Source organism: Megalops cyprinoides, chromosome 6 (genome assembly GCF_013368585.1).
Source record: "Megalops cyprinoides isolate fMegCyp1 chromosome 6, fMegCyp1.pri, whole genome shotgun sequence".
NCBI lineage: Eukaryota > Metazoa > Chordata > Actinopteri > Elopiformes > Megalopidae > Megalops > Megalops cyprinoides.
Window position 1 is genome coordinate 177,260 of NC_050588.1, and position 26,647 is coordinate 203,906.

The 26,647-nt window shown below is 42.1% G+C and overlaps 1 protein-coding gene across 1 annotated transcript in view; it reads right to left on the reverse strand.

Annotated features, from left to right (window-relative positions):
• The window catches only part of LOC118779459 (plasma membrane calcium-transporting ATPase 3-like), a 115,259-nt gene that overhangs the window by 36,589 nt on the left and 52,023 nt on the right, over positions 1-26,647 (reverse strand). The window contains exons 7-18 of the mRNA XM_036531582.1: positions 25,528-25,653; positions 21,474-21,509; positions 20,539-20,703; positions 19,590-19,804; positions 19,114-19,356; positions 16,334-16,575; positions 15,686-15,920; positions 10,805-10,984; positions 10,443-10,530; positions 9,744-9,850; positions 9,317-9,508; positions 1,078-1,291 (exon numbers count right to left, since the gene is read on the reverse strand). Of these exons, the coding sequence (XP_036387475.1) occupies positions 1,078-1,291; positions 9,317-9,508; positions 9,744-9,850; positions 10,443-10,530; positions 10,805-10,984; positions 15,686-15,920; positions 16,334-16,575; positions 19,114-19,356; positions 19,590-19,804; positions 20,539-20,703; positions 21,474-21,509; positions 25,528-25,653 (2,043 nt within the window). The remainder of the gene's footprint in view (positions 1-1,077; positions 1,292-9,316; positions 9,509-9,743; positions 9,851-10,442; positions 10,531-10,804; positions 10,985-15,685; positions 15,921-16,333; positions 16,576-19,113; positions 19,357-19,589; positions 19,805-20,538; positions 20,704-21,473; positions 21,510-25,527; positions 25,654-26,647) is intronic.

Sequence of the window (26,647 nt, forward strand, 5' to 3'; positions counted from 1 at the left end):
ATTCGAAACCGTTTACATCAGCGTGGTCTGCGTGCTAGACGACCTGCAAGGGTACCTGACCACACCACCAGGCACAGGCGTCATCGTCTTGCATGGGCCAGGGAGCATTTACGCTGGACGAGGGACCAGTGGGCCTCAGTGCTGTTCTCTGATGAAAGTCGATTCACGTTGAGCAGAAATGATGGCCGCCAAAGATGTTGGAGACGTCAAGGAGAGCGCTATGCATCAGCCACTGTTGTCTCCAGACGAGCCTTTGGTGGTGGTGGTGTTACAGTGTGGGCAGGTGTGTCTAGTCAATACAGAACTGCCCTACACTTTGTGAATGGTACAGTGACAAGCCCATACTACCTGAATAACATCATTAATCTAGTCATTGTGCCCCTGCATGAACAACACAGGCCTAATTTCATCTTCATGGACGACAATGCTCCAGCTCATCGAGGTCGCATCATTAGGGAACGGCTGCTGGAGACTGGGATACCTCAAATGGAGTGGCCTGCACTTTCTCCAGACCTGAATCCCACAGAAAACCTATGGGATCAGCTGAGTTGCCGTGTAGAGGCTCGTAACTCTGTACCCCAGAACCTCAATGACCTGAGGGCCGCCCTTCAAGAAAAGTGGGATGCCATGCCTCAGCAGACAATAAGTCGACTTGTGAACAGCATGAGACGTCGTTGTCAAGCTGTAATTGATGCTCAAGGGCACATGACAAGTTATTGAGACATTGACATTTTTTGTTGTGGTATACCCACCACTGTTGTGGGCTTTTGTTTCAATAAATTGTTTGAGATGAGGAAATCACCATTGCATGCTTCTACTTAAATGCCCTACTTTCATGATATAATATCACTGTAGCGTGAACTTTGTACATTTTCCATAAATTTCACCCGAAAGACAAATATCCCTAACTTTTTGTGAGTAGTGTTTTGTTTTGTTTGTGAATGTAATGTTTTACATTCAGGGCATGAAGCTGTTTTTGCTTATTCTGTCTCTTCCTCACCCACAGACAGTCAGTGCACTGTCTGTCCTAATCCCACACATGTACATACCCCCCACCTCTTCATCCCCACTCTGTACCGACAAACAGTAGGGTAAAGATGATGGCGAGCTGGTAGACGCTGTGGCCCAGGATGTTCTTCATCATGGTGAGGGAGATGAGGGGCTTGTTGCGGCCATAGGGCTTCCTCAGCAGCAGGGCTTCGGTGGGCGGTTCAGTGGCCAGGGCCAGAGAGGCAAAGGTATCCATAATCAAGTTCACCCAGAGCATCTGTACTGCTTTCAGAGGGGAGTCCTACAGAGAGAGAGTGCACTGTTACACAAACACACGCAATTCGCATCATCAACACACACACACACACACACACACACACACACACACTGTGCACCATCACACACAAATACATACACTTTGCTCCTCTTCTATAATGAAGGACAGTTTTCATATGCCCTTGTGAAAACTTAAATAGCAATTTGCTCAATCTGTCCCAGCAGTATCCTAGCATGTATCGTAGAGCCTCTGGTGGACTAAGTGGTCATTGCTGTCACTACATCATGGTCTGGTGACTCTGTGTTCAGCTGATCCAGCTGTGGTCTGGTGTTGACTGCCTTAGAGTTGCCCTCATGATTGTGCTGGCCCCTTGCCTCTCCTCCCATAGGTATGCTGCCATAGTGCTTATCTGCCAGGATTTTTCCTTATTACACATAGGCATCTCTTTTCCCCCTCTGCTCCCCCCTTGCCTATATGTTTTTCAGTCCTGCAATTAACATCCACTATTCACTGTTGTCATTTTATATCCTGTTCCTGCTGTGGGCTCCTGCCTGGAGCTGTAGCTCAAGCGCCACATCCCTATTTCCTGTTCAGCTACATCGCTGCCCTACCTATCAAGCCAACTGTGTGCCAAGAACCAGACATTCCAGAATTACATTTTATAATTACTCTGTTGTGCAATTACTATTGTCTATATCAGTGATTCTAAACCTTTTTTGGCTTACGTACCCCCTTTTCATGATTTTTTAAACCAAGTACCCCTTGACCAGGCTACAATATTTTGCTTTAAAATACTATGAAATGGTAGGTAGCCAAGCCCAGAGGCTGGAGAAGCAGTCTAGCAGCCACCGATTTGAGTCCTGAATGAGAATAACAGTAAGACAGTTATTATATTTGATGCCTCCTGAGTAGGTTTATTTGTTACAACTCCCAGCACAAATATTTCAGTATGTAGCTTTATGCAAGTCCAGTTTTATGTCAATAATTACCGGCTTGCGTCGGGGTCCTGCATCACCCTGTCGGGGTTTATTTCGCAATAATGACCGGCTCGCTGTACATTATCCCACTTATTTTATGGCTACTTACTAAAGAAATCACTAATTTGACACAAAATATTGATATAAAAATGATGTTATTGATTTAAAAATGATTTTATTGCTTCCGCTACAAAAAGTAGTCCGTTTGATTCTACGGTTGCATCCATAGCAACGTAAACTCAGTAGACTTCTTAAGATTAGCCTGCTTAACTTTATAATTCACGTTAAACTGAACATTTCCATTGATGGTGAAGTGAGACAAGGTGAATGGGACTTCTTTGGGAATATTGATGTTGACGTTTCTGTCCTCATTCATCTCTACGTTTCCTTCTTGCCAGGGCTTTGCAGTTGACACACTTGCATTTTGCATTTTATGAACCGTGCTTCCTTATTATCTGGCTACTAAGACTAGCTAAATGGATTGTCCACAAGCACTTGATTTAAAATGACACGGCTCATAGCTTCACCATCTAAGGACCGTGGTTTTTTAGCTAGTGTTACCATGCAAAGCTTCTCAGCATCCTGGACCGCAACAAAGTAACATTACCAGTCACATATCATGAATGCAGCGGTGGCTACTTAGCCAGCTAACTACACCGGTAGGCCGGAAATTGCACGTTAAAAGATAAAAATACAATTTCCCACATTTTGTGAGAATCTAAAATGTATGCACATATCCATGCAACAGAAAGTATGTTCTGCTGTAGCTACATCTACGCGTACCCCTATTTGAGAAACACTGCTCCAAAGTGTATGATCAGAACTGCTTCCATAGCAACGGTCTGTTATTCATAGCAGTGGTCTGCTATTCAGAAATAACAGAATGCCGTAACTGACCAATCAGAATCGAGTATTCAACAAAGCTGTGTAATAACTCTATTTAATACATTGAAATTCATTTTTAATTTATCTGTGTGTAGTCCTAAAAGTGTAATAGCCTATTTTAATGATTTATTCTTAAATGTCAGTTTCCACTTTCTCTCACATACCCCCTGCAATACCCCCAAGTACCCCTAGGGGGGTATATTACACAACTTTAGTATTCTCTATAATTCTATCTGCCCAGGGCTGGCCAGAAGCAGGTGGGCTCCCCTTTGAGCTGGGTTCTGCTCAAGATTTCTTCCTGTTAGTTAGTTTTTCCTTGCCACTGTTGCCTTAGGCTCTCTCTCAAGGGGTCTCAGGCCTGGTAACAATGTAAAGCTGCTTTGTGACAACTTGTGTTGTAAAAAGCGCTATACAAATAAAATTGAATTGAACTGAATACTGTCATCTTCTATAAGGTCCATATTCCATAAGGGATTGGGGTAGGGGAAGGGGTAGTAGTAATGGTCAGGGGGGTGTAGGGGTAGAGGTAGAGGTAGGAGTAAGAGTTAGGGTCAGGGTAGGGATAGGGGTAGGGGTAGGGGTAGGGGTGGGACAATTGGCCAAGACTATCTAAGGCAAAGAAGATATGTAGCAGATGAAATAAGCACAACAATCTTTGATCTCATATCTGGGAAATGAAGTTCAGTGGATGCCGGGAGAAGTAGGGGAGTGCAACAGATGTACAACTTTGTTGTCATATTGGACAATGTGAACTTCCACTCCAGTGCAGTGGTTTCCAGCCCACACAAGGATATCAATGGCGTATCTCCCACCATACTTATAACCCCTCAATACAGCTAAGAATTTTTTCAGCATGGTGATGGGATAGTTTATGACTGTAACCCTAATATTCAGGTCACGCTGCCTTGCATGTGATGACCACAAAGGCAGGCCAAATTCGCATTCACCAAAGACAGCCAGGGAGCATATTACAATAGGTGCGATATGGATGAAAATCTAGGGCTTAATGTAAATGATAGTACATAACTATGCACTGTAGACAGCCTTATATGTTTAGTGAATTTTATTTTCCGTGTTCTGTATCAAGACTGAATGATTGCAGGTCTAATCTCATGATCTGATGTACTTTTTCTTCTTGTCTTTAGTGAACAGTTTTTGTAATAGTACTTTATTTTCAGACACCACCATGTGATTTTGTTAATATGTTGAGTTTTGAAAACATTTGATGAATGAATTTGCTCCTTTGCAACAACATCATTTTGTTTTTTGTATCCCCTATTCTCAAACTCGACATGATTGTTTCAAACAATATATTTGAACAATTGAGAAAAACTGTATTTGGGTTTGATCAGACCAATTTCTGCAAGTGAGAATGTATTAAGATCATCCATAATTAGGTTCGATCAGACCAAAGACATATAAATCTTGATGGTAGTGTTCTGTATTTATCACAGCAGTGTGGAATTGGTGGACAGTAAGTGCTGTTCATATGTTCATTGGCGATTCTATTCTTAGAAACATGAACGTAGAGACACCAGCGACCATAGTCAATTGCATACCTGGAGCCATTTGAAATTTGAAAGTGCTGGCTAAAGCTAAATGTAAAAGTAAAGCTAAATACTCTAAAATTGTTATTCACGTCGGCGCTAACGATGTCCGCATGAGACAATCGGAAGTAACAAAGTTAACTATTAAATCGGTGTGCAGGATTGCTAAACAAATGTCGGAATCAGTAATTTTCTCTGGCCCCATCCCCAATGCGGCGCGGTGACGAGATCTATAGCAGATTAACGTCACTTAATCGTTGGTTGTCTGAGTGGTGCCCCTCTAACAATGTGGGTTTTATAGATAATTGGCACAAGTTTTGGGGGAGGCCTGGTCTTTTAAAACGAGATGGCATCCACCCCTCGAGGGAGGGTGCAGCTATCAACTCTAGAAACATGGATCATAGTCTGAATTCCTCTAAACCTTGACTTACCAGGGCCAAGGCTGTCCTACACAGATATGTGCTTTTTCCCTGGAACCATCACTTAAAGTCAATCCCATAGAGACAGTGTCTGTTCCACGACTCTCGGTCCCAAACTTCTTAAAAACATCCAGTAGGGGCATTTGTGCTGATAATTTGATAAAAATTAAGTTTGACAAACCTGAAAGTAGTACCTGTAGACAAATGTTCCTTAAGATTGGGTTAATCAGATCATTACAACCTAAAGCTATATTAATAAACAAATTGATTACTGAACACCAATTTGATATCTTATGCCTGACTGAAACTTGGCTTAAACCTAATGACTTTGTTGCTCTTAATGAATCAACTGCTCCCAGTTACTGTAATCACCAGGTCCCTCGACCTACTGGTAGAGGTGGCGGTGTTGCTGCTGTACACAGCTCCAAACTCTGTGCCACCTTTAAACCTGGCTATAACTTCCATTCGTTTGAACTGTTAGTACTCAGCTTTGCACATCCTGACAAGACTGCATTTCAGCTATTTACCCTTGTAATAGTTTACAGGCCACCTGGCCCTTACAGTGTTTTCTTATCGGAATTTGCCAACTTTTTATCCAACCTGATTGTCAATACAGAAAAGGCTGTGATAGTAGGCGACTCTAATGTGCATATGGATAATGAACATGACCCGTTCAGAACAGCATTTTTGTCCATCATCGAACCCATTGGACTCTATCAAGCTGTGGATAAACCCACACATTACCGCAAGCATACTCTAGATTTGGTCCTCACATATGGAGCAGATATTAACCAGGTAGAAATTATGCCACACATTCCTGTGTTGTCCGACCACTATCTCATCTCTTTCAATTTACCACTAACGTGCTTCACATACTCGGAGCCTAGATCTTCTTCTAGGCGCACATTTTGTTCTCTTTCAGCCAATGCCTTTATCGACGAGCTCCCTACATCATACTACCTGCACAATGAAATCTCCTCTAGTTTATGTTTAAAAACTAGCTCAACTGAAATTAACCTACTTACGGACAGTATTGACTCTACTTTGCGTAAAACTCTGGATGCTGTTGCTCCCCTCAAAAGGAAGAAAATCACAGACAAGAAGCTAGCACCTTAGTATAATGACCATACTCGTGCTCTCAAACAAGCTACATGAAAACTTGAAAGAAAATGGCGCTCCACCAAATTACAGGCTTTTCTCCTGGCGTGGAAGGAAAGTCTCCTAACCTACAAGCATGCCCTCACAGCTACCAGATCTAAATATTTCTCTACCCTTATTGAAAGAAATAAGGACAATCCTAGGTACCTGTTTAGCACTATCGCCAGATTAACCAAGATTCCTGCATCAGTTAACCCTACCATACCAGCAATTTATAGTAGCAATGACCTCATGAACTTCTTTGATAGTAAAATCTTAAAGATAAGAGACGCAATACAAAAATTCTCATTGACTTCTGCCTCCTGCCTGGCCAGTCCCGTCCCAGATTATGTAGGTATGTCTACTAGGCATGCCTCACACTTTGACTTTTATACTCATTGAATTTAGCGACTTTTCTTCTTTTATCAATTCATCTAATAACTCTACCAGCCAACTTGACCCCATACCAACCGGTTTCCTAAAACAGCTACTGCCTGCAATTGGCACACCGCTATTAAATCTTATCAACGCCTCCCTTATGTCTGGACACGTACCTCAGCCCTTCAAAGTAGCAGTTATCAAGCCTATTCTGAAAAAGCCTAATCTTGATCCCAATGACCTGTCAAATTACAGGCCCATCTCAAACCTTCCATTCCTCTCAACAATTCTGAAAAAAGCAGTATCAAAGCAACTCTTAGCCTTTTTACACTCTAACAACATTTTGGAAGTTTTTCAGTCCGGGTTTAGACCTCACCGCAGTACGGAAACCGCTCTCCTGAAAGTGCTCAATGACCTTCTACTCTCCTGTGACAATGGCTGTATCTCTCTTCTTGTGCTACTAGACCTAAGTGCAGCCTTTGATACCATCGATCATTGTATCCTCCTAACAGATGTAAAGAATTGGATGGCCTGAAACTTTCTCCTCCTTAACCCGGACAAAACCAAAATATTGGTCATAGGCCAAAATTCAATCAGGAGCAAATTCACTCATTTTACACTGGACCTTGATGGTGTCTCCCTTGCCCCGAGTGCAGCCATCAAAGACCTTGGTGTTGTTATTGATCCTGAGCTCTCTTTTGAAACTCACATAACTAACACCTCTAGGACTGCCTTCTTCCATTTGAGAAATATAGCCAAAATCAGGAAAATTGTATCAATTAACGACGCTGAAAAATTAATCCACGCCTTTGTAACATCCAGATTAGACTACTGTAATGCCCTCTTGTCAGGATGTGCAAATGTCTCATTAAAACCCCTTCAGATGGTACAAAATGCAGTTGCTCGAATCTTAACTAAAACTAAACACTTTGAGCACATTACCCTGTTCTGTCTTCTCTCCATTGGCTACCTATTAAATACCGGATCGTTTTTAAAATACTCTTACTCACATTTAAGGCTTTAAACGGGCTTGCCCCTCCCTATCTTAAGGACCTTCTTCACCCATATCTTCCGCAGAGAGCCCTTCGTTCCCAAAATGCCAGGCTTCTCATCATTCCTAGAGTGGGCAAAATTACTATAGGCAGTAGAGCCTTTTCCTATCAAGCCCCTCTCCTGTGGAACAGCTTACCCACCGAGATTCGGGGAACAGACTCTCTCTCCACCTTTAAGACTAGGCTCAAAACATATCTATATAGTAAATCCCTCAGCTGAGGGACATGGCCTGGTGCTGGCGTGGATCAGAGTCTCTGGTGGACTAAGTGGTTATTGCTTTCATGGACTCTGTGCCGTGATCTGGTGTTGACTGTCTTAGGGTCGCCCTCATGACTATGCCGGTCCCTTGCCTCCCGTCCCCTAGGTATGCTGCCATAACGTTAGCCTGCCAGGGTTTTTCCTTGTTGCACACTGGCACCTTTTTCTCTGCCCCTCCTCTCCTGCCTCTCTGTTCTACATCCCTTCTTATCATCCACTAACCACTGTTTTCTGTTTGCTTCCTATCCCTGCTCCGGGCTCCGAGCTGTAGCCCAAGTGTCTCATCCCATTTTCCAGTCCTGCTACCTCGCTGCCCTGCCCATCAAAGCCAACTGCGTTCCAAGAACCGGACATCCTAGGAGACATTCTTATAATCACTCTGCTCTTAATACTATTGTCTATCAATCTTAAATGTCTTAAAGTACACTGTATAACTTGTCTTTAACTCTATATGCCCAGTGCCGGCCAGAAGCAGATGGGCTCCCCCTCTGAGCCGGGTTCTGCTCAAGGTTTCTTCCTGATAGGGAGTTTTTCCTTGCCACTGTTGCCTTAGGCTTGCTCTCAGGGGGTCTCAGGCCTGGGAACAATGTAAAGCTGCTTTGTGACAGCTTGTGCTGTAAAAAGCGCTATACAAATAAAAATGAACTGAATTGAATTGAATTGAATATGATGATATGTGCATATTTGATTTAGAAAGGTGGTAACATAGATTTCAAGCCACTGTTTTGCACTGGATTTAGTTGAGTATTTGTATTGTTAAGTTATGACAACATGTGATATTGTTTCAAGAAACGTGTAAACAATTGAGAAAAACTGTAATAACTCAATTTAGAGTCTGACACAGAAATCTCATTATGGATTCTGCACAGATTTCTCAAACTGCAGTGGAAGTGATGTGCAAGTCATTAACAAGGTTCAATCACAAGATGGACATATCCAGATATTCAGCTGGGATGTGAGTTTTTTACCTGTGGGAAAACTGAGAGAAACTGAGAGATAATTTTGACAGTAAGGGACCCTTAAGAGTGATGTGTGCCATTGACTTGCATTGTTGTTTGTGCTCCTTACTACCCACAATCCATTGCTCTAGTTAACCAGGAAGAAATGAGACTACCATCTTGTCATAACTGTCTCTCATTCAGGCCGCATCACCCAGACCCCATACTACATAACTCACAATTTCAGACTGCATTACCCAGAATGCCAGTACACCACCCAGAACTCCACATTGCATTACCCACAACTCCACACTACATTTCCAAAAAACTCCAGTCTGCATTACCCAGACTTCCAGGCTATGTTACCCAGGAGCTGAAGCACTAGCAGCAGCTTAGGCAGTTTTCTACAGTAGCCTAAGCACCACTTAGCGTGTCTGAGAGGAGCGGCATAGAGCACCTGTGTGATGCACGCGCCGGTGAAGGCAACGATCACAGCCACCACGTTGACTGTCAGCTGGAACTGCAGGAACTTGGAGATACTGTCGTACACGTTCCTACCCCACATCACTGCCTTCACAATGCTGGAGAAATTATCGTCTGTGAGAATAATATCTGAGGCCTCCTTGGCCACGTCTGTACCGGCAATGCCCTGCACAGAGAGAGGGGAGTTGTGCTGGTTCCGTAATACTCAGTGGGGCAATGATGAAAAAAATTGCACTGACAGACACAACAATTATGTTAATAATAATAATACATTCTAATAATAACAAAATCATCATCATCATCATCATCCTCATCTCAATCTTCATCATCATCATCGTCATCATCATCATCACCAATTATTGCCATTATTCTACCTGTAAGAATTCCTCATTGATAATTACCATGGCAAAGCCAACATCGGCCTTCTTGAGTGCTGGTCCATCATTAGTCCCATCACCTGTCACAGCTACCACCTGACGCTGCTCCAACGCCATGCTGTCTATGATACCTGAGACAAAGGGTTTATCACCATCACATCTCTAACTATGCTGTCTATCACACCTGAGAGAAAGGGATTATCACTATCACATCTATCACTATGCTATCTATGATACCTTAAAGAAGGGGGTTATCACCATCACATCTATCACTATGCTGTCTGTGGTACTTGAGAGAAAGCAATTATCGCCATCGTATGTCGTCTATGACACTGAGTGAAGAGTAGTATTATCATCATATCTACATTGCCCTATTTATGATACCTGAGTGATAGGGATTAATGCCACCACATCCACCACAGTGCTGTGTAGGATATCTGATAGATGATCCAAAAATGCTTACATGTAGTAATCATATGTTATCCAAATAACAGTAAAGAATTTATATTCTATTATATTCATAATAGCTCTGCCATATTGAGATCAATATGACAGTAAGTTACACCTAGTAAATCTACCCAAATTACTTCCCACACACTAAAGAGGCACTGCTCCAAGAGGCACTGCTCTCTCAAGTAAATGGACACAGAAATCAGAGGAAACTCCCCTGATGTTGTCAACAGAATCAATGCCTGTGGCTATATTGTCAAAACTCTAACCCACCTTTCACAAGAGTATGTTTGTCTGTGGGGGATGACCGGGCCAGAACTCGTAGCTTGGGCCAAATCCTGTCAATGCGCTCCTGTTCAATCTGCACGGCATGGGGTAATCACACACAGACTATCAACACTTAGGAAGGCTACCAACACTCGTCAGCATGCTCCTGTTTTACCTGTAGGGTGAGGGGAAATCACATAAAGCCTTTAAAGCTGACAAAGTCTTTAAATAACTTTAAAGAAGCGCTTTGCATGGAATGACTGCCACTGATATACTTTAGCTCTAAAAGCCATACTTTGGCCCATTGGACAGAAATGACTTTGTTCAAATGATTTGAACAAACAGAGGAGAGGTCTGTCCCAGCCCACCTCTCCTTTCTCATTCCTTATTTGCTGGTTGAAGTCCTTCCCCTCCAGACACAGAAAGTCGTCACCAGGCTGGATGATACCACACTTCGTGGCAATGGCACGGGCAGTGTTGATGTTGTCACCAGTCACCATGCGCACCGTGATCCCTGCTTGTTGACATTTCTGGATGGCATCTGGGACCTGGCAGAAGGACTGATTTTAGAGGAGGGATCGACTGATATGGTTTTTTCAAGGCTGATACGATAATGATTATATGTGACAAAAAAAGGACGATAACCGATATTTCAGGCCGATATTTGAATGCTTTTGAAAAATTTTTTCCGGTGTGAAAAGAAATAGGCTGTGACAACATGGACTTAATTACAACCCCTCTTTACTTAGTCATATGTTTTTAGGCATAAAGTTAAATAAAGAGCAAAAAGATCAAATGAAAATTTCTTTCTCAAAGATAAAAACAAACTGAGAGAGAGAGACAGGGCCTACTAAAAGGGAGCTAATATTGATGTTGTGGGTAAATTTCTCGATGGTTATCTTATTTTGGCTAGGTAGCAGATGCCTATCGCTATTTCAAAAGCATTCAATTATCGGACGAACAATGGCAATCACTGCATAAGAAATAAAGCGAATTGATACATCATTTAGGCTGCATTTTCATCATAAAGTATGAAATATCACACCTTAAGGGGGGGGGGATTAAACCATATTTGCAAATATACTATGTTAACAGTTGTAGGACTCCCTATTGCCTCTCTTACCTATATTTGTCCTGATGCAGACACACTCCCTGATGCAGTTGCACTCACTCTGGACTCCTTTGTCTGCTGCTGTCCCTTTCTACATTAAATAGATTTTTTTACTTTAACGTGTAAACATATACTGTGTAATTATAATCCACTATAAAATCTAATCATATGTTCAAAGGTATACTCTCTTGATTACATGATTAGATGTATTATAAGAATTATAAACAACTATTTAACTTAATGAATTTGGGCAACCTAACACTGACATTTCTCACCTCTTTTTCGCACTTACTTTATTGCCACAATCGGTAGATAAGTAGCTGTGGCCACTCCGTGGCATACACTGCTAAGCTCCGCTATTGCTATCATGTCTTCCTCTGGTGAACTTTTTTTTGTCATAAAAGTTGCAATGACTAGATTTTTTTGCGTTTGCTTAATACAAAACGCTGGTGCTTCTTTGTTGCATGATTTCCAGCGCTGTTTTTCCTTCATACTTAATTGAAATTTTGGCTGGACACAAAACACAGGCAGCGGAGAATGGGTCTCCTTGGGTGGGCTTACCCATTCAGAAAAGTTTTCTCTTTTCGCTCAGTCTGAGTTGTACGTTGTAAATCGTATTTTCTTTGACGCTGGTGCCTCATTTCACACAACCGACAAAATAAAAAGAAAGTTAAAAAAAATAATAACGTTACCTCTAGCTAGCAACTGAACTCACGGTGGGGTCGTGGACAGCCCGGGCACTTGCTAGGCAATAAGGTAAGCTTTCGTATTTCCGCTACCGTTGAGGTTTTATTTCAAACTATGAAATTCTAAATTAGAAGTACATTTTCGCAGAAAACCGGGACAATTCGTGTCCTGGGAAAGATTAGCCTATTAATTTTCCAGGACAGTCGCTCAAAAAAAGGACAATCCCGGCAAAACTGGGACAGGCGGCAACTACTGCCACTCCTACTAGAAGCCCATTTGCTCATAAGTCATCGACTCGACTTCCGTGATGATGATGAATCCAGATGAAGAAACATCAAAGCGGCAGATGGGTATTTTCAGCTTTGCCGCGACATTCCTATATACAGTGCAACCGCAAGTGAGCTAAAGTTTAATTTTGTGAATGGTTATTTAAATGACGACTGTAATTCAGAAGGGCTGTGCTTTAGGGTAAATTTCTTTGAATGTGTCATTTGAATGAATAAATATACATTACTATTTGTTAAATGTGCAGTGTCAAACTGCTGCAACTTGTAGCATAAGTGCACCAATTAGTCCTTATTACAAGTCCTTATTTCTTTTATATTCCAAGCTTTTTTTTTAGCTTGAGCGTAGACTACTTATACTGCTTCAAAGGTCCAATTGGCCTAGTGCAATTTGGTTAACGGCATGGTTTGAGCACAACGACCCTTTTACCGGATACTTACCTTCCATCCTTGTTTCCAGAAAACGTTTGATTTTCAAGGTCAGGTAACGTTGTCTGTCTCGGCCAATGAGGGAATTTTGTGGAATGTTAGCCATACCAATAGCAGTTTTTCTGACAGATGAGATGAGATGCATCGAGATAGTACACGCATTGCTTTTAAAAGTTTTTTTTTAATCGGGAATTTAGATAAAAATACACCGATGACCGATAATCAAAAATTTGCAAATATCAGCCTCGATTATCTAACGACCAGATAATTTAGAACACTTAAAGATCTTGAATGGGTAAGAGTTTAAATTCTTCACATTGCTTCCAAACATATGAATTTCCATGCAATTTTGTGTGTGATGTGTTTATAGCAGTACTCCAACAAAAGAGATTGAACCTGACCACAAGCCAGGACTGTTAACCCCCCTTGTTGACATTATAAACAGGGAAAAAAAGGGGGGAGGAAGGATGAACAGCTGATGCAGACAGGAAGTGGTTATAGGATTAGATGGGACCGTTTTGTCTAGGTTTGGTTAACTATATAGAGATTGTTTACGTTCTCCTGAATTGTCATTTGGAACTTTTTTGGAACAATTATTGCAAAATTATACAATGTCTTGTAAAGGAATAAAATGGAGCCTATACAAGAACTTTTTTTTTTTTTTTTTTTACAGTTTTTTCATATGTTTGAACACATCTCTTAAAACAGAAGTCACTTTACACATTTCATATGTAAAATACACTAAGACATTCAGAACACTAAATATATCCCACAAAATCAAATAAGTCGACCAAAAAAGCATAACTTGTCATCTCACTGAAATCTGTTTCTATCAATCATGACAAAATGGGCCAATAAATAGAAACCATAACTACCAATATACCCTAAAATATCAGTATAATTGATTATAATATACTAAGCTGATGTTGCAAAAAATCTGTGAAATTTGTTTTCTGTGAAAACAAAGCAAGGTCCAACACAGTTGACATATGCAGGTCCTGTTGACATATAAGGACCTGTTGATTTGTGCAAATGTGCAAAGATGTTTTGCATACATGCAGGAAAGATACACAATTGTGGTTGAAATCTATCAGCTAAGACAGAATGCTTCAGTTTTGTTTAGCATGATTTTCTTTGAAATGCATTTTGTTTAATTTGTATGGAATTGTTTTAAAAAATGGCTTAACATTTTAATTTTGTGTATAAGCAAAGAGAAATGCCTTTATGTATTGCAAAAAAGTTACTGTTGCAGTCATTTTGGTTAAGGTGCTTGTAGCGAAGGATGAGAGCAGTCATCCCACCTGGCCTCAAACCCAGGACTACAGGGTACCAAACATGCGACTTTGACCGCGACCCCAAAGAGCCAGGCTCTTTGGTATGGCAGTCAGAGCGCATACTCAACCGTAGTGACGGCACTCCATCACACTGCCCTCCCCTTCGGGAAGCGCGCCCATGTGCTTCACACACCATGGCATCCCTCACGCATTCCCCTGCCATACTTCTCCCATCCCAGGGTGCCCCACTTACCAGTGCTTCACTCATCTCTGGGGTCCCTCACTAGTGCTTCACCCATCTCTGGGGTCCCTCACACACCGGGGTCAACCAAACCTGGGGGTCCCTCATACGGCTCACACACTGGGCACGCCTCCGATGGCCTCATAGCAAGCCATCCCACTGCTGACACCATTTGTAGCGAAGGGGCGAGAGCAGTCACCCCACCCGGCCTCAAACCTGGGTCTATGGGGTACCAACCATGCGACTTTGACCGCGACACCAAAGAGCCAGGCTCATTGGTATGGCAATCAGAGCGTATACTCAACCGTAGTGATGGCACTCCGTCACAGTGCTGATCAAGTGAACCCAAGTTTCATTAAACATGACTTAGCAATGGAGAAAAATGTAATTAAAAATAATGATAATTATTTTAAATAATGGTTATAATATATTTTGATTCTGGCATATAAAATTAATCGTAAATGGGAAAATCAGAGAATGAGACTTCACAGTATGGTCCCAGCTGGCCTGAAACCAAGTGCAAATCCACTTGCTGTTTTATGGCCCCTGAGTCCAAGATCCTGCACCAGGATACATCTCTGCTCCTAAATAAAGTAATAACATCAACACTGGTACACACACACCTCAAATACTAAATCAGATAAACACATTTATACATACACCTCCTCTCCTAAATCACCTCGACACTACACTGTTATACATACACCTGCAACTCCTAAATCACCTCAACACTACACTGTTATACATACACCTGCAACTCCTAAATCACCTCAACAGTATTAGACATTCATCTCCTCTCCTAAATCACCTCAACACTACACTGTTATACATACACCTGCAACTCCTAAATCACCTCAACAGTATTAGACATTCATCTCCACTCCTAAATCACCTTCAACACTGCTATACATACACCTTGACTCCTAAATCACCTCAACACTGTTATACATACCCATCACTCCTAAATCACCTCAACACTGTTAGATGTACCACTCCACTCCTACATCACATCAACACATCAACACCGCTTCCCACATCTCATATCACCCGTTTGCATCACATCACTCTCTCATACTCCTAAATCACCAAAGGGCAGCCTGTTATTCTAGTACACCTAAATCACCTCAAAGCATACCTTTGCTCTCATACCCCTAAATCCCCCCAGAGCACTCTGTTGCTCTTGCACTCTTAAATCACCCCAGAGCACTCCCTTGCTGTTGTACCTCAGGTCGGACTGGATCCTCTATGCCCACCACGGTGATGCAGGTAAGGTTGGTTACAATGTCGGCCTCATTGTCCCAGTCTGGCTCAGGGATTCTGGGCAGGTCCCTGTAGGCAATGCAGATGGTGCGAAGGCCCGCGCAGGCCATGGGCTCGATCACCTTCTTCATCATCTCATCACGGTCCCGTGGCCGGAAGCTCCGTGCCTCTCCCCTGGCACCCAGGACAGAAGTACATCTGTCCAGTTTTGGGGGGGGGAGTAAGACAAATCTGTTGTATTCTAATTATTTATTGTTTCATTTCAAGGTCATTTCTTCTTCATTTTGTTCTTGCATTCTGAGTGGTGTGTTCAGCTGCTTGACTGTAGGCAGCTGCAGGCGACTCATGTGCTGTGAGGATTTGTTAAATTTTAATTTTAATTTAAATTTAAATTTTAACTGTGATTTTGTTATTATTGCCTTTCTAGTCAGACAATATCAATACCAGAAAATATCAAATATAAACATCAAATATATAACCCCTCTAATGTAACATTAGATTATACTGTATATTAGATTAGACATATGTATAGCATTGATCAAAACAGGAAAGTGTCTAATTTCATAGATGGACAGCAAAGAAGGGAGTGGGAAACTCCTCTGTGAGCATACTTCTTCAGCAGGATCTCTGAAGCTCCCTTGCTGTAGAGGCGGAAGGATCCATTGGGTTGCTGCACAACAGTGCTCATGGACTTGCGAACGGAATTGAAGGTGTAGACCTTGTAGAGCTTCTCCTCTGGAAACTGCTCTCTCACAGGGTTGTAGTCCTGCTTCAGGTCCAGCACAAACCCCAGCAGACCACACTCTGTCTTATTTCCAACCTGTTTGGCCAGACCTCCCTCTACATCTGGAGGCTAGAACAAGGGTGCACACACATGTGCATGCACACACACACAAGCATGTGTGCATGTAAATATTACATTGCATTACATTATTGGCATTTAGCAGACCCTATTACCCAGAGCGACTTACATCAGTTACAATGTTATCCATTTATACAGCTAGATATTTACTGAGGCAATTTAGGGTTAAGTACCTTGCCCAAGGGTACAACAGCGGTGTCCCAACAGGGAATTGAACCGACAACCTACATACATGTAAACATAAGAACATATTATGACGAGAACAGCTCGTCACTAAGCTCGCCATTTCAATTCAAGTCTGGACTGGAACACAGCAAGGGTCTCTGCCTCAACTACATGACCTGGCAACCTATTCCATGTATTGATAACTCTTTGTGTAAAATATTATTTTCTTATATCAGTGCGGAACTTATTCTTCTTCTAGTTTCCATTTATGTCCTCTTGTTCTACAGACTGAACTCACCTTAAAAAATGTATTGTAGTCCTTTTATAAATTTAAAAACCTCAATTAAATCACCCCTAAGCCTCCTCTCGCTAAGTCTAAATAGGTTAAGTAACTTGAGTCTTTCCTCATAGCTTTTATATTTCATGCCAGGAACTAATTTAGTTGCCCTTCTTTGAACCTTTTCAAGAACCTCAATATCTTTCTTATACTGCGGTGCTCAGAACTGCATTTAAAAATTGAAATGTAAATTGAATGTCACCTGCCAGGTATCCTCCCACTTTTGGATGCTGTTTAGTTCTTCCTGTATTACCTTAGTTGATTCTATACTGTTGGCTAGACCCCCTAGTTTTGTATCATCTGCAAATCTTACTATTTTACTGCTAACCTCTGCATCAAGATCATTTATGTATATAAGGAATAGCAAAGGCCCCAACACCGATCCCTGTGGGACTTCACTTCGTACAGGACCCTGCTCTGATACAAATCCTCCCACAGTTACAGTTTGCGTTCTACTAGACAACCAACTTTGAACCCACTCAGTGATAACTCCTGTAATTCCTACAAATTTCATTTTCAATATGAGCCTCTCATGAGGTATCTTGTCAGATGATTTTTGAAAGTCCAAATAGATAATATCATCAAAGTCCAGGAGGTTTGTTAAGCATGACCCCCCTCTGCGAAAACCATGTTGGCTATCATTTAAGACACCATTTTGTTCAAGGAATAATTCCAAATTATCCCTAATGATGGATTCCAGTAATTTACATGTGATACAAGTTAAGATGAAAGGCCTATAATTTCCTGGATCAGTCTGGTCTCCTTTCTTGTAGATAGGTACTACACTGCCATGTTTCCAGTCATGTCAGCCATGTCTCTGTGATCCCAGCAACATCATAATTACTATTACTCTTAACAGTTTCTAGATCCAAAATTTTATTTTTATGCTTCTAGCATTTAAACAGAGGAATTTTAGGGTACCACGTGTACATTTCCTGTCCTTCCCCCCTACCCCCAGCTGCTCAAAACCACCTCTATTACAGTGCTGCTCTGACTGATTTACAATCATGGTTCCCTCACTATAAATAATATATTGAGCCATGGTGTGTTCTATTCTGGCAGTCTGTCTATCTCTACCCATCTCACTGTATGACCTCCTTGCCCCCCTAAGCCCTAGTCTAAATAACCCTCTGCTACCCTCAAGCATACACTGTCCCAGTGCAGCTCTACCCCTCCGGTTCAGGTATAACCCGTCCCGCTTGTACAGGTCACCCCTGTTCCAAAAGGAGTCCCAGTGCCCCATAAACCTGTACCCCTCTTTCCTACACCAGGTTTGTAGCCACGTGTTAAACCTCCATATAAAGGCTTGCTTCCCTTTGCTTGCACGTGGTACTGGTAGAATTCCAGAGAAGACTACCGTGGAGGTTCTGCTCCTAATATTCCGCTAACTCAGCTCAATAAATTTTTCTTGCAGAATCCTGAACCTACCCTTTCCTATGTCATTGGCTCCAACATGGACCATGACCACTGGATCCTTCCCTGCTCTGGCCAGGAGCTTGTCCGCACTCTCCAGGAGGTCTCCAACCTGGGCACCAGGCAGGCAACAGACCATGCGAGACTCCTTGTCAAGCGAACACACTATGCTATCTACCCCTCTAACGACTGAGTCCTCCACTAATACTAACTCCCTTTTCTTGGAGAATGAGGCCACCTGGGTGCACACAAGAGGATGTAAGGATTTTAACAGATCAAATTCAAATAAAAGTCCTATTGAAAATATTCTAAGAAGGGATTGTTTGATCAACAAGGTAAATACAGAAATAAACGAAGATATTATTTGAAAGAGAACCAGTATCTGTTACCTGAACAGCTACATCTCACAGCAAAGCCTATCTTTCAGGGGTCCTAATGTGATCTCAGGGATCCTAATATAAACCTCACTGTGCTCTTGGGGGTACATGTTCTTATTGTGCTCTTTGGGGTACACATACTGACTGTGTTCTTGGTGGTGTATATTTTCATTGTGCTGTTGTGGGTGCATGCCCTAACGCAAACCTCGCTGTGCTGTTGGAGGTGCACTTTCTTACCATGATCTTGGAAGTGTAGGCGCTGTTGATTGCGATGGCACTGACCAGCATCTCCAGGGTTTTGGGATTGATCAGACTAGGGTCAGGGATCTGGTGGAAGTGCTGGTGACCCACATAGGTCTGCACCACCGTCATACGGTTAGTGGTGAGGGTGCCAGTCTTATCAGAGCAAATGGCCGTGGCATTTCCCATTGTCTCACATGCATCCAGGTGCCGCACCAAGTTGTTGTCCTTCATCATTTTCTAAGGGGGATGAAGAGGCAGGAAGGAGAGAGAGACCCTGTGATTGAGTCTGGTCCCTTTTACAAATGGTGGCAAACTAAAATCTGATGTGGCACCAAAAAAACATGAGATTCACAAATACTCATGCACACATGCACTTATGTTTGCACCCACTCACACATGTTCTCTCTCTCTCTCTCTCTCTCTCTCTCTCTCTCTCTCTCTCACACACACACACACAGACATATTCATACCTTGACAGAGTACGCCAGGGAGATGGTGACAGCTAGGGGGAGCCCTTCTGGCACTGCCACCACCAGCACAGTGACACCAATGATGAAGAACTTGACGAAGTACTGCACATACACTGGGGTGCACTCTGTCAGCCACATCCGGTCCTCAATGACAAAGGTTTCCGTCACAAAGTACAGCATCAGGATGATCACGGTGATGGCAGACATCACCAGTCCTGGAGGTCAGGACAGACACAATCTCACTAACACAGGTGGACAAGCCACTAAACCATTTACTGAGACTTGCCTACCAGTAAGCCACACTGGCTGTCCCAGACACAGTGCAGAGGGAGAATGTGTTGTTTTGAAAAGGATATGATCACAGAGAGGAAAGGGGAGTTATTCAGCACAACACCTGTAGGATGACACCATGCATCATGGGTAGACCTTATTTATCTGCTTCACTCCTGTTTTCCATCTTTATATTTAATCTGGGTTTATTTATGGACCCATCCATGCAAACCGGTGAAAACTGCTTTAGTAAAGCAGTCTTACATGAACTGATTCCACCTGTATGAACCACAATAAATCACCTCATGGAAACAGCCTTAGAATATCTGTGTGAAGCACCCCAGTAGAGCAGGTGCAGCTACTGTTTGAACCACAGTGAATCACCTCAGTAAAGCAGCCATAGTTGAAGAGAGGAGGAATTTATATATGCTGGATATGCTCAACCAAGCACTTTCTCCGAGTCTGATTTTCTCATACACTACATACATGCCTCAGTGTGGCACCAGGCATAACATATTCTAAATAATAAATCCCCAATGGTGGAACCCACACTCAAGAGCGTCCACTAACACCTGCAACTAAAAAGGGAGACATGTACCTTGTCTACTGAGAGAAATTTGCCAATTGACAACTGACCAATACTTGGACAACCTGACTGATGGGTGATTGCTCCTCCCACCTGCTTTGCCAATCTGCACTGCCAGTTTGGTGAGTTTGCCCTGCAGCACAGACTTCTCCTTTTTGGGAACACTGGCTTTTTTATTCTCCCGCTCTTCCACTTCTCCTCCTCCTGTGATTTTCAGTGGCTGCATCTCCATGGCAACCTCGCCATCCTGCTTCTTGGCTATAGGTTGGGCATGACAAAGACATAAGTTCAGTTAAAAAAGCTGTAGTCATTTTACAAAGCAGAAAATAATGGGAAGTGATTCACACACATGGCAGCAAATAAACAGCTTTGTCTGGTGACAGGGGTACATGTGTCTGGTACATGGCTGAGAGAGAATCATCAGGCCAGAGAACACACTAATCATATAATAAATTAACTTACTCACCTGTCCACTATAATACTTTTAACTTACTCACTTGTCTCCTACAACACAACAATGAACTGCACAGGTTTCACACAGAATAGTTATTTGTGCTACAGGGCTACATAAAGGCCTCCATAATAGGAACCCAATATGACAAAACAGAAAATAGCATAAAGCTGGATATGAGGACTGCCAGATCAAATCCATTTCTTTCTGTGCACTAAACGGCATTGGCTTTAACATATTATGTATATTAGAAAACACTAACAATAGCTGTGTACTTACAGAACACTTTCATATTGCAAGGTATAAGCATAATAGGATTGTCCATTCTTCAGTCCCATCACAATGAGCTATGTAATTGGCTGGGGTGACTTGCTTTGGCAGACATGCTAAATATGAATATACTTAATATAATTATGTCCTTGCTATGCTTACTTTCATAAACTTGAAATTGTTTAATTTATTAATTTATTATTTTTTGTTTGTTGTACATTTTGGCTTGGAAGTCATTGTGCATTGCAATAATTTTCTGTATTTAACTTCACGTTGTCCCTCTCTGGGCTGCAGCTATTACCCTTACTTGGATTGGTCTCCACAGTGCCATCCTGCTGTTTGCCTGTCGGAGAGACAGAAAGAGAAAGCACAACAAAATCTGCATACGTGATGAAGCACATAAAATCGCTGAAAAGATTGAGAGAAGGAAAGAAGATAGAAGGAGAAAAATAGAGAAAAGGAGGCAGAAAACAAACAGACACAAGATGACACATGGACACTCCAACAGTGCAGACATAGAGCTCAATATTTTTTACTCAACATTGGAACAAGTCTGTCCCAGTGTCTCACATTTGAAATAAACATAATTAACATTGTTAGTATGGGGTCACAACACACACACACACACACACACACACACACACACACACAGACAAACACGCACACACACACACGCACACACTTTTTGTTTTGTTTCTTTGATTTGGTACATGCAGCCAGACACAGCCTCCCTTCCAGTTAAGCTTAAAATAGGTGAATTGCTTATCAGAAGAGACGAGATGGCGGCAACTTTGAACACAATGAAGACATTCATGACGATTATTGTGGGTGCAGTTTGTATGTGGACACCAGCTGAAAGCATTTGGTTCAGGCTTTGAATGATTTTGGTCCTGTTTATTTTCACCGGGACACTGGTTGACAGTGTTTGTTTGGGGACTACAATGACTCTAGTACCAGGTGGGTTTCCCCTGTGACTCGCAAGGCTGTATTTTTGGAGTCACCTATTCGCCATCATTTTTTTTATAAAACTACAACTGTGGCTCTGGTGGCTGTAGAGCTCAGAAGACATTTGGACCATGAGGAGAGTCAGGTAGGTCAGTAAATTCACCTTAGCTATATTGGATCAAGAGGTCTGCCTAATGCCACTTTTGGGTTTGTTTGTTGTTTTCTTATACATGCACACAGCACGCCATTTTCATCTCTTATCAAGTGTTATTAGCTGTAACACCACCAAAATCATTAGAGTTTTTTTTTTAATCGCGTGTTATCTATTGTGCGTCCATCATTCGGAGTTCTCGCAGTTTCTGTGTTCTAAATCAGTGGTGCTGTTTCTGGAAATACACCATTGGCCATGAGTGTGAATTCCAACCCTGAGCCCTCTGTGCACCAGCAACCATGCATCCAGTTCCAACCTACCATTCCTAATGGTGCTCTGATTTGTTTCAACTGCAGGAGGAGGTGACATACTACTGCCCTCTGCTGGGGAGAAGGGATGTTTGGGGAGACCGGGCAAGGTATTACAGGGTTTTCAAAAACAAGGTGTGGGGAAACACTCATGGTCAGACGAGATGCATCGGGATTGTACACACATTGCTTTTAAAAGTTTTTTTTTTTAAATCGGGAATTTAGATAAAAATATACCGATGATGGATAATCAAAAATTTGCAAATATGACAACCAGACAATCGGTGGTCTCCTAGTTTAAACGATATAATAATGTTATTAGTGTAGGGTTTCCACCTCATATCGCCGAGACTACAGGCCTCCCTCCGGCAAACCATTCGGCATCTGATACTGAGATAACCTTGCCTCATACTGGATTCCACAATTTCACATGGCCCAGGCTCCTGCCGCACCTGAACACAGACTGCCTCCCTCCAACTCTTTCTTGCATGTTCCAAGTCAACCCTGCCACCTGTCTGTCTGCCACCTCTTGTGTTCCAAGAGTGTCCTGGTGTTTCTTGCTTGACCTCCCTTGTTGCTGCCCTTTGCAACCAGCAAAGAGGCGTTCAGTAGGTATGTCCTGCGGCCTTTTCAGTACAAATGATAGACAGACATCCTTAGAGATCTAATGGACTAGCCTTCCATATTAATACCTGTAACATATAACATAGCGCTGTAATACTGGTATCACGAATATAAAGGGTGTATGGCATCGGGGCAGCAGTGTGGCACAGTGGTAAGGAGCAGGGCTTATACCCGAAAGGTTGCTGGTTCATTTCTCCACTGGCAAACTGCTGTTGTACCCCTGCGCAAAGTATCTCATTTATCTTCGCATATCTCACCTCAGTAAATATCTTTAAATATCTTTATTTATATTTGTATAAATGGATAAAATTGTAACCTATGTAAGTTACTCTGGATAAATGTATCTCCTAAATTACAATAATGATTGTAACTGAATTATGAGCTCACGTCCTGTTTGGGTCGTTTGCCTTTGATTTGGCTGTAATGGATGAATGTTTTTGAAAATCAAAAATGCATCAGAGAACTTTTTTGAGGGTTGGTCTGAAGATGATCTGTGCCAAGTTTGGTGAAGATTGGACAAAATATGTTGGTGTTGAAATGTTTTTAAACATTTTGATCAAATCCAGTATGGCAGCCACATCAATTAAGTTGAGATAACAGGTTGTCATGTCTCAACTTTGGTATCTCCCAAAGTATCACCTGACACAAGAATCACTTTTGTCACTTTTGTCACACATCCGACACTTACAATGCAAAAAGATGATTTGTTTATTGCAGTGCCCCCCAGTGGTCAAATGACAAAATTTTTTAGCACAACCTCAAGAAGGCGTCCCGAGTCCATATACCAAGTTTAGTGTCAACACATCAAAGCGCTGCTGAGATATGCCCTCACTTCTTGTTTGGCAGCTTCGCTGCAGATTTCGATTGGCTGTACTGAATAAACGCTTTTGAAAATCAAAAATCCATCTAATAACTTTTGTGAGGCTTGGTCCAAAGATCAACTGTGCCAAATTTGTTGAAGATTCGACAAAATTTGTGGCTTGTGAAAAATGTTTAAATCTTTTGAAGAAATCCAACAGGGCAGCTACATCAATAAGGTTGACTTGACAAGTTGCCATGTCTTGGCCTTGGGACCTCCCACAGTATCACCAGACACAAGAATCACTTTTTTAAGGCAAACACATCAACAGTTATTAGCCAAAACACATTTTTGCTTATTGCAGCACCTCCCCAGTGGTGACAAAAACATTTTTGGACATCCTCACAATGGGGTCCCGAGTCCATGTACCAAGTTTGATATGAATACATCAAAGCATTGTTGAATTATGACCTCACTCCCCGTTTGGTGGCTTTGCCGCCATTTTCAATTGACTGTAATGGACGAAAGCTTTTGTCTCTGCCCTGGGACCCCCCAAGGTATCACCAGACACAAGAATTACTTTTTAAGGCAAACACATCAATAGTTATTGGGCAAAACGTATTTTTACTTATTGTGGTGCCCCCAGTGGTCAAATAACGCAATTTTTCTGCACAACCTCAGGAAGGGGTCCCTAGTCCATGTACCAAGTTTGGTGTCAACACATCGCTGAGATATGATCTCACATCCTGTTTTGTGGCTTTGCTGCCAATTTCGACTGGCTGTAACGGACAAACGGTTTCAAAAATCAAAAATCCATATGAAAACTTTTTTAAGGCTTGGTCTGAAGATTACCTGTAGCAGATTTGGTGAAAATTGGACAAAATTTGTGGCCTGTGAAAGCGTTTTTATAAAATCCAATATGGCAGAAAATCCAACATGGCGGAAATTGATGGCTCGGCTTGATGCAAGGAATCCAACGGTACCTCATTTTTGAAAATTGGGTATACGGTTCAAAAGTTATGTGCACAAACGTATCTCCAACTTTGACCCGAGGTGGCGCTACAGCGTTCAAGGGTCTGACATCGAACTTGGTGAAAAGAATCATGGGACTGTCCCCAATCAGTGTGTCAAATTTCAAAACGTTTTTACCATATGGTTCTAGGGGCTGCCATAGACACCGTAGCCAGAAGAAGAATAATAAGAAAAGGTAGAAACACAATGGGTGCCTATGCAGCTTTACTGCTTGGCCCCCAATTACATTATTGCCTCATCTGTATGTTGTATTGACTGATTGTCAGTTTTGTATGCACTCTGTATTGTGGTGAAACTGGAATCACTCTCTAAACACCTCCATACTCTTACTCTGGGAGGCCACTGTGAGTCTTGAATAACTCCCTAAATACCTACATACTTACTCTAGGTGGTCACAGTGAGTCCTGAATCACTCTCTAAATATCTAAATATTCTTACTGTGGGTGGCCACAGTATGTTCTGAATCACTCCGTGAATACCTACATACTCTTAATTCACCTACCTTTCTTTTCTTTCTTTTCCTCATCTGCCTCCCCTGCTCCAAGTAAAGTAAAGATGATCCCACTTTGAGAATTGATTCCCACAGCAGTGACCAGCATTCTTCCTGAGCCCTCCATCACATGAGTACCTGAGAGCAGAGAGAGGGAGGGTAAATACAGAATGACAGGGGCACAAGGGTGTAACTTTGGGTTGAACATTGGGGGGGTTGAGGTCTCCATGAATATGATTATTTGGGGGGGGTTGTATTGGCCAGTTTTGATTATCGGGGGGGTTATGACCCCCCCCCCCCCCATCCCCCTCGTAATTTACGCCCATGCAGGGACAGAAACACAAAACGTCACAAACAGAGTCACAGACAAATAGCATTTAAGGTCCACAGACAGAAAGGGATTAAGACAGAGTGAAAGAGTCACTACACAGAGCAAAGCACACAGTTCACACTGACAGAGAGTTAAACACAGAGTCAAAGATCAATCACCCAATCAAAGAGGTCTCAAATACATCTTTTCCACTAGTGGAACCATTCTGAGCCAAGCCATGTGGAAACTTAGCTGGGTTTTCAATTATAGCACCTGTGATACTTTCAAAACTTTCACCCAATTTTCAATAGAAAGATAGATATATACCATCATAGATTTGTAAGGAGGAAGAAATACTTTTTACAGTTTTCAGGCTTTCACTTGGTCAAAGAAATCTGTAGAGAGCTATAGTAAATACTTGTAAATACAGTGCAAACTGTTCACACTTCTACCCTCTGGCAAGAGGTACAGAAGTGTGAAATGCAGAACATCCAGACTCAGGAACAGCTTCTATCCAACAGCCATCAGACTCTTGAATGGGTGAAATACACAAATACACACCTCCCCGGCCTAGCCCATGCATACATTCACACATACACACCCACACTGCAACCAACTGTGCAATGGAATGGAACTGACATTACATCAACATTGGATATTCTACACTGCACTGAGGTTGTTTTTTGCACATTTAATGTATATATCCTTTATTTATTTTTTTTGTTACACTCTCTGACCTTTTTATATTTTTTCTTTCTTAAATTCTTGTGTTTTCTTGTGTTCTACTCCTAACGGCACTCATAAGTGGAAGGCAAAGGAAGA